This window comes from Daktulosphaira vitifoliae, unplaced genomic scaffold, assembly GCF_025091365.1.
Source record: "Daktulosphaira vitifoliae isolate Bord-2020 unplaced genomic scaffold, ASM2509136v1 Scaffold_3, whole genome shotgun sequence".
NCBI lineage: Eukaryota > Metazoa > Arthropoda > Insecta > Hemiptera > Phylloxeridae > Daktulosphaira > Daktulosphaira vitifoliae.
Window position 1 is genome coordinate 44,051,875 of NW_026099574.1, and position 9,313 is coordinate 44,061,187.

Sequence of the window (9,313 nt, forward strand, 5' to 3'; positions counted from 1 at the left end):
GAGTTTGGAGGGCTTAAAATAAAAATAATTAAATGTTTTAATGTTATCAAATAATTTTTTTATATTAGAGAGCGGAAATAAGATTTAATTCTTCAAAAAATGTTTGACCAACCTACGTAAATTATTGAAATACTCAAAAAAATTAGGTAATAATCGATAAGAATAATGTTAAGGTCCGTTAAAAAATTAATTATAACTAATTCTCTTTTTTTCTTCCCTTGCATTCTCATTCAACTACTTTGAATTGTCAATTTTTTTTTATTCATCAACCTAAAGTAATTGAAATGAAAATGAGTAAAAAAGTACTTTTTACAGGGTTGTTAAAAAGTTATTTAAAAAATAAACTTGTTTAAATACATAAAGTAAAATATTATTAATACATAAAAGTATTAAAACTTAAATGAACAGTTTAAAACGTTTAAAATGTCTTATAAGACCAATGTAAATTTAAAAATATTTGGTCGTTTTAACACGCATTGTTTAAAAAAGAACATCCCTGATTTTTTATCTATTTATCTTTGTTATAATTATCATTTAAAGAAATTAAGATGTAATTAAAAACTTTCTATGAAATTACTTGGTTCCTTATTAAAACGTTTAGTTTTAATAACTTATTTGTAAAGAATAGTATTTTAAGTATCGCGGAAAACAATTTTCTCTAATATTACATTTCATTATTTGAGGAAATTATTTCAAATATATTATTCTCAATCTAAATATCATTATAATCATGTCTGGATCAAATTTATATTATTATGTTAACATAGATAACTGTTATTGTAGACCTAATAACTTTTAAACTCATTTAGTTATTTGTTATAAGGTCAATGTCTAATACTATTATCAACACTGTACAAAAATTGATACATTGGAATTAGTTTACGTTTAAATAATTTTAATTAATATTTTTAAGTAATTGAACATTTAATATTTTTACATTTTCTATTATAAAAAATGTTATATAACGAAATACAAACTGAATAAATTATACGAGATTGTCTGAAAAGTGCTTTTCAGACAATCTCGTATAATTTAACTACAATGTGTTGTAAAACGGAATTAATAATGAAAATAAATTCGTAGGTTAATAAAATCATTCAGTAGGCGATATAAAAATAAGGTTTGCTGTATGTGCTCTAGACGCAATAACCGCAGTTTAAAAAAATGCATTTATTATCTTGGATTTGTTTAGGTAACCGTGCACATGCATATCTTAAATAAGTCAATATTCATTTTGCTCATTCCTCAAAATTCGAACGACGCACTAATATATGTAATGATATAAGCTCATAAACAGGAAGTAACGGTAGTTTTAAATTCTCATAATGCGCACGATGTACGCAATTGGCCATGACAGTTGTAGTCTACGCAAAATAAAATCATTTCAAAGGGTTTTGTAATTTAAGCGTGCTTTGACCAAATGTAATTAAAGAATTTTTTTTTAATTGTAGTCATAAGCATTCAAAACATTCATGGTTATTAAAAGGTGATAAAAGATGATGGAATTACATTGTAACTGGTTTGAGCATGTTATGTGTGTGTGACCAACTATTTAGTAATGCGGTAGCATTTCATTTCAAGAGGAAAAAAATTTAATTAATTTTTACAGGAAGTATTTATGCATCAATTAATTTTATCATTTTACTGAGTCTTGGATATTATGTATGTAGTTTTGGCACACATTTTCGTATGCTATAATAATATTTTAGTCGTTCAACTTCCATATGCTGAACAGACATGTGTTCTTTTTGGTTCAACACAATTTAAAGCATTATATAATTATAATAATTATCATATTTATTGGTAATCATAGTCACAGCCTCTCACTTGTGACGCATTTTATTTAAACTTGTAAAGTTATGCTGTACCCTCAGGGTAGTTTGTTACATATCTGATGTGTAGAACTATTTTGGCCTTGCAGTTAAAAAAAGAAGACACAATAAAAAAGATACTAATTGTGATTTTGCTGTATAGGAACATTAGTATTTTAAATCATTACCATTCGTTCATTAACATAAATGATCAGCTAAGATGAAAAGGTTTCGAGTCAATATAATGAATTTTATCTAGCTATGCATTTCAAGTATAAATAATTTATTAAAAACATAAATTTGTTTAAATGTAATATAGATATTAAATTGAAGTGTAATTAACTGTTCACATTTCTTATGTATTAAATTAGTTTCCATTCATTACTACCATGTAATATTGAATTACCACACAAATTTAAAATCAGATTAAAATTTCAGTAATATTATTACGTAAAGAATTATTAAAAATAAAAATAAAAATAAAAATAAATAACGATACAAAAAATTATTTAGATAAATTTATAAATAAAATTTTTTTATTTGTTTAATGTATAAATTTTATAATTTTTCATATATATTCTTTTAATATTAGCTACTATTGAAAAATAGTAACAAAGCTATCTTAATATATAGTTTGTATAGCACTAGTCATTAAAAAGTTCACACATGTGTGTAAATTTTAATGATTGAACTTAAATATGTAAGAATAGTTATTAAAAAGACATTGTGAACAACTATGGTTAATTCATATATTTATTTATTTAGTACACCATAGAATGTTAATTTGAAGAGTTCGTGATGATTAAATTAGTATAACATTATAATGGACAGTTTTTATTAGTCAAAATGTATTTTTTTAAACATTAAAAAAATAAGTCTCGTTTTAAAGAAGATGACGCGAATACAAAACAGATAGATTTTATTTAATAGTTCTATGGAAATTTGATTTGTTTTATTTTCTAAAAATAGTGGTTCTCTTCTAAAACACTTTTATTTAATTGCTATTAATTTTCTATTTATAATGACTTAATTAATAAATTGCCGTTTTAATTTCTATTTAAAAATATTAGATAATAGCTCTCTTTTTTAACACTGTGTTAAACTGAAAGGAATATAATTGATTATGTTTTATTCAATAAAAAAAAATTATAATATTTTTTCTAACAATTTATAAATAGAATTTACAAAAACAAATGATAAATTTATTATCCAGTATTAATTTTTTTTTAATCATATTTAACGTTCTCTTCATAAGCTATTGCTTGTACTAGAAAGAATAGGAAAACCCACATACTATAGGTAACTTACTCGAACCTTTATTCGGTAACTATGCCGAGGCACATCACGTAACCGACTAAACTAGGTAGGCTGTTTTAATTAATTTTATAAAGTGATCTGTTACAATAATTATTAAATAATATTGCTATTGTATGCAAAATCTCCTGTGATACGGTTGGGCATAAAAAAATTAATTGGTCCTTCTAAATGATCTAAATTCAAGCAATATCGTAAATAATAAGAAGTGGCCTAGCTCATGTACTATGAGAACTACATCGTTAAACATTCAGTAGATATTTTATGATACTAAAATTAGTATTTTTTTTTAGTATAATTTGTTTTTGTTAGAAAACTTCTTATAGTTTAAATGAATGTAATAACATGCATTTAAACTAGTATATCGATAGAATAATAATATTAAAGGTAATTGTTAAAAATTATATTTATTCTTTCTTCTATTTCCTCGCCTTAATCTCAACTACTTGGGGTCGGCCAAGAAACATTATGAAAAAAAGCGTTGCTATTAAAATGAGATTTTTTAATGAATTAGTTACGGTCAGTATTACAACAAAGATATCAACAAAGATGCATGAAAATTATATTTTAATAATATTTTACTATAAATAATGTTTTCATTTATTTTTCCAAATGAAATCAAACACAATTTAATTAGTTATTAATGATGAGTACAAAATGGTATATTATATCTATGAAACATTATAATAAAGACAGTTTTATTGCTGTCATTCTATCACACAAAAGAGTATATATATATATATATATATAGTAACGGGTTTCCATTACGATTATTTAATATTCAAAACTCGTTTAATAATACCTATACTGGTAAGGTTTTTGTTTCATTATAGTATGAAAATATAGTAATAGTTATGAAAATATTTGTCGTTGATGATATTAAAAAAAAAAATTCTTAAACTTAAATGTTAAGTAATATTGGTTTACTAAATTCTAATGTGAACATAAGAGCAAATTTGAATTGTATTTTTTGTCATATTCAATTAAATTTTGGAAAAATTTTTTACTTTATTTGTACGTAATTATATAACAATCATTGTAGTACAGATCTAATATAGTTTGACCATTTACATTAAGCCTGATCAATGCATTCGGAATGTGAAAGTGAGTGACATTTTATGGCAACATAGCTAGAACTATATTAGTTGAATGGAGGTCAACATACTTCTTTTTTAAAAATAACAAAACTATTAATTGTATTTTACTTAAAAATCGACATTAGTCAAAATGTACAGTATTACAATTATTGAAGAAATAAAATTTTATGAAGAAAATAAGTAATTAAAATTAAGATACCATAGAAATTAAGCCGTAGGTAAACCACTAAATTTTTGTAACAATCAATTAATATCATATTAAAATACATCCATTTTTTATTTTTGTTTTGAATTCTTCGAAAAATTACATTTTCTAACATAATTCTTTCTGAAGTGCAATTACAGACAAGTAGTATTCAAAATTTGTAATATTCAGTACCGACTAGAAACGAAAATTTATTCGGTTATTTTTACTTTATAATTGTAAGATATTTAAAAAAGCTAGATTTTTATTTATCACAACGCACTAAATTGTTTGTAAATATTTAGTATAATAGTAATCTTCTTTAGCTTCGATGCGAAACTGAGAAGGTATTAATTTTACTATGATGTGTTTTTTTTTTGTGTATATTATCACTCAATCTCAGCTCTCACTGGACCGATTATGATGAACAATACGTCAAAAGATCACAAATTGTATTTAGTCGAAGACATAACCGTCAAAAATTGAAAAAAAAATTCCCTCGTTCTCCGTAAATGGGGGAGTCCCCCCAAAAATTATAGTTTTAAAAATCAATAATTTTTGACATATTTTCAATTTTTTTTTCTTAAAACTACCACAACTTTCTTAATAATGAACAAATCAATGTAATTTTTTTAATATACTTTATGTATTTGCCTATCATTTTATATATTTTTGTGAATATTTGACCCTTACCTGCCGAAGGGGGGTTTCAAAATGGCAACTTTTTCTACTTAACTTTGTCCGGAAATACTGACACTTTTATATATATCTTAAATTGAAGCTAATGTAATAAATTTTAATTTGAAAAAAAAAATTTGAACTATGGACTTGTCTTCGTGGTGAAAATGACTACCGTATTCAAAAATATGCTATATTTGTGTTAAAATTGTGAGTTTTATATTTTATTTTTATTTAAAATGCCTTACAAGGGGAGTACACAAATTTTCATAAATATTATATAAATCTAATTGTAATAGCATAGAAAGTTAAGGTCATTTAGATTTTTTTGCTTCTTTTAAGTCGAGATAAATAACTTCGAAATTTGAACTAGCTTAAATTGTCAATTTTATCTTCTTACGAACGCTACGTTCAGTTGCTGAGTCGATAACACTTGTGTCTATTACGCTTGGGGTACGAATTTCCAACCAACCTATGGTATGGTTTTTTTGCATTTTTTTCTTAATTCTTTTTATTTTTAATTTTTTATCTCATTTAAATTTAATAACTTCAATGAATATCGAGAGCTCCAACACTGTAGTCTAGTTAGAAGAAATTAATTATTCATATTAAAATTATTTTACTATGTGGTTTTTTTTTGGGCTGTATTTTATTTTCTCAGCTCTCACTTATATTTTAAAAGTATTTACTGAATTAAGTTTAATACGATAATCGGTTTTATGCATATTAATCTTAAAAATACCATTTTATTAATTCTTATAAAATTTTCTATTTAATGATATTAATATCAAACTAGCAAGTTGAGCTAAATGGTAACACATTCAACTATTTTTTGTTATAAACATTCACAAAACTTTTTCATTAACTTAAATGACAAAAAAATTGGTTAAAAATGAAATTTTGGACAGATTATTTTTAACACATTAAATATCAAAATCAGTAATAATTTGAAAACAATATTTTTTTTGTTCGATGCAAAGCTGAGAAGGTATTAATTTTACTATGATGTGTTTTATGTTTTAATTATTATTTTATATGTAATTAGTAAAATAATCAAAAATTAAAAATTTTTAAAACTGGTAAATTTTAACACTTTTTCATACATTTCATACATGTATTTTCTTTTTAAAACTGCTCTAACATTTTCAAAAATGAAATAATTAAAATAGTTTTTTTTTATATAAAATCTTTATGTATTTTCATTTTATTCATTATACGTTTTTTGAAAATCTGACTATTTACTTGGCCATAAGGGTGAATTCAAAATAACAACTTTTACACAAAAAACGATTTCTTCGACTTAACTTTTGAAAATATTCCAGAAATATTGCATATAGTTTATATATACCCTTTCAAATAATATATTTTTATCTGATATATATTTTTTTAAACTAGACAATTTTCCATCATACAGGGGGTGTTTAAAACTTGAAATATACGTATAAATATTATAACTTTTTCAACTAAACTCTTGAAAATGTTAAGGAATTACTGTGTTTTCTAAATATATGCTAGATTAAGGCTTATGTAACGTACTATAAGTTTAAAAAAAATATGTACCAACGACCTATCTTTATGTGCAAATGACCGTCGAAGTTGAGTTAATAATTAAATATTTAATAAGTAAATTTAAATTTATTATATATTTATTCATATATTACACTTATATATCATAAAAATTGTAATAAGGATGTAGGAGTTTATTTTGTTTTTGGTATAGTACATAATTTTTTTAAAGTTAAACATGATCTATAGATTTGTATCGAAGTGTTTCTCATAAAGTGATTTTAATCACTTTCCGATATCATTTTACCTTGTCCTAACTATGTGCACATTCACACTGTGCTACCGTTTCATTTTAAAGAAATATTTTAATATAACATGTTATTGATTCGGCTTAGCCAATATATTAATGTATTAATATATTATTGTAATATATTAATGTAGAAATTAGTTGAGGTAAAATAACGAAATATTCAGTTCATCATTCGAGAATTATAAATGTTACGAAGTAAATGTATTGAAGTGATTAAATAATAAAAAAATTTTACGTTAGTAGTTTGATTATTATTCATTTCATTTGCCTACTACTTGCGTACATAATTCATATCAGTGTAATGAACAGTGAATATTTATGTATACAATAGAAGGAACAATAACTGTAATAATTGTTATCTCATAAAATCGAATGCGTTTGCGATTGAACTATATAATTATTAACCTTGGGTTCAGCTGATTATCATAAACGCATTTATGACTTGTGGAATTAGTTATCAGTTGGTCTTTGGGTCCGTAAGTATGGTTGTCGCTTTGCTGACCAGACATTTAAAATCGTATAAAACCGTCGTTGGGTTATTGCGCGCCGACCGGAAAACAGCCTTATTGTTGAGCGGTTTCCGATGTGAAGTTGTTTTAAGTTATTGTACAAGTAAAAAACTACAAGTAGTTCCGTTTATATTGGCCGATATCGGAGAGGGCATACGCGAAGTGACCGTTAAGGAATGGCACGTGAATGTCGGCGATCAGGTTGTGGAGTTTGACAACGTGTGCGAGGTGGAAAGCGATAAAGCCACCGTGACCATAACTAGCCGATATAAGGGTTCGATTCAGAAATTACACTATAATGTAGGTGATCTAGCCAAAGTGGGTGATCCTTTGGTTGATATCGAGTTGGAATCTGAGTTAGGTATAGCTACGGAATCAAAAATTGAACCGGAAATAGTAGCAACTAATGTGGAAACTAATGTTCGAACTCAACCAGCCGTTATCCAACCTTATAATTTTGACAAAGTTTTGACCACTCCAGCTGTGCGTAGAATAGCAGCCGAAAAAGGTATAGACTTAAAAACTATTAAAGGTAGTGGAAAATATGGTCGTGTGCTTAAAGAAGACCTTTTGGACGAAACAACAAAATTGGTACCAATTACTGGTTACAGAAAATCTATGCGCAATGCAATGGATATATCTAATACAATTCCGTTGTTAGTTATTACTGACGAAGTTGATTTGACTAGACTGATGGAAGTAAAAGCTCAATTAGCACCTCATGTAAAGTTAACCATACTTCCATTTTTAATCAAGGCCACATCGTTGGCACTTACTCTCCATCCTTACATGAATTGTACCCCAACTGCCGATTTCAACCATTTGCGAATGAACACTACACATAACATAGGAGTGGCAATAGATACACCTTTGGGACTAGTCGTACCCAACATTAAGGAGGTTCAATCATTATCGATAAATGAAATCTCCGAAAAATTAAAGGAATTAAGAATCAAAGCTAATGCTGGAAAGTTGAGTCCAACCGATGTTAACGGAGGAACATTTACACTGTCAAACATAGGAGCAATAACAGGTTCCTCTTTTAAACCTATGATAATGCCACCGGAAGTAGCATTGGCTGCTTTGGGCCAAGTCAAGTACAGGCCTAGGTACAACGTAAAAGATGAGCTAGTCAAAACTCCAGTCATGAGCGTTTCTTGGGCAGCCGATCATAGAATATTGGATGGTGCTACAGTCGCCAGATTTTTTAATGATTGGAAAATTTATGTCGAAAATCCTGCATTAATATTAGCCAATACTCAACTCTCTAAAAATTAAAAAAGACTAAACGAAAATAAAGTAATGATAATTTATAACTATGTACACATTTGTATAAACGATTTATTTTATTTTATTTTTACGTAATAAATATTTAAACTTAACAGATTTCATTTATTTATTTATATTAAATTCAAAATTAGTACCTAGTGCATAACTATTAAGTCATGAGAACGTGATACAAACATATAGAATAAACTTTGTGACTAACAAGCACGAATTTTTTAGTTGCATACAATATTCAATTTGCATTATAAATACAATTATCTACTCATATGTTTTTCATGAGTACAATATTTCATACAAATTATAATTTCATGACAATCGCTAAATCGGACGATAGTTAATCTTTGTGTTTATTTAAAGCTTAAAAAGTCATTAAAAATTATCCAATTTTAATGTTATGCAATTGTTATTTTTTATGAGTATACAATTTTTAAAGAAAATATTTTAAAATATTATGATTTAGTTTTATTTTAGTCCTTACCCATGCCATAAAATAGGTACTGTATATCTTATTTTGTCTATTACCAAATACTGTATATTTTCTGTACTGAATGCCTTTTTAGGCGTTACTTTATTAATAAATAAATTAACGTAAAAAATTTAATCACTAGTGTTTATCA

At 25.7% G+C, this 9,313-nt stretch overlaps 1 protein-coding gene across 1 annotated transcript; it reads left to right on the forward strand.

Annotated features, from left to right (window-relative positions):
• The first annotated feature begins 7,343 nt into the window (after positions 1–7,343).
• On the forward strand, positions 7,344–8,795 carry LOC126900650 (lipoamide acyltransferase component of branched-chain alpha-keto acid dehydrogenase complex, mitochondrial). The gene has a single exon (XM_050676524.1). It carries the CDS (start codon positions 7,383–7,385, stop codon positions 8,685–8,687), a length of 1,305 nt encoding a protein of 434 aa, XP_050532481.1. The 5' UTR covers positions 7,344–7,382; the 3' UTR covers positions 8,688–8,795.
• Positions 8,796–9,313: the final 518 nt, after the last annotated feature.

Coding starts and splice junctions, on each gene's coding strand:
- LOC126900650 (XM_050676524.1), top strand. CDS start 7,383: ATGGTTGTCGCTTTGCTGACCAGACATTTAAAATCGTATAAAACCGTC.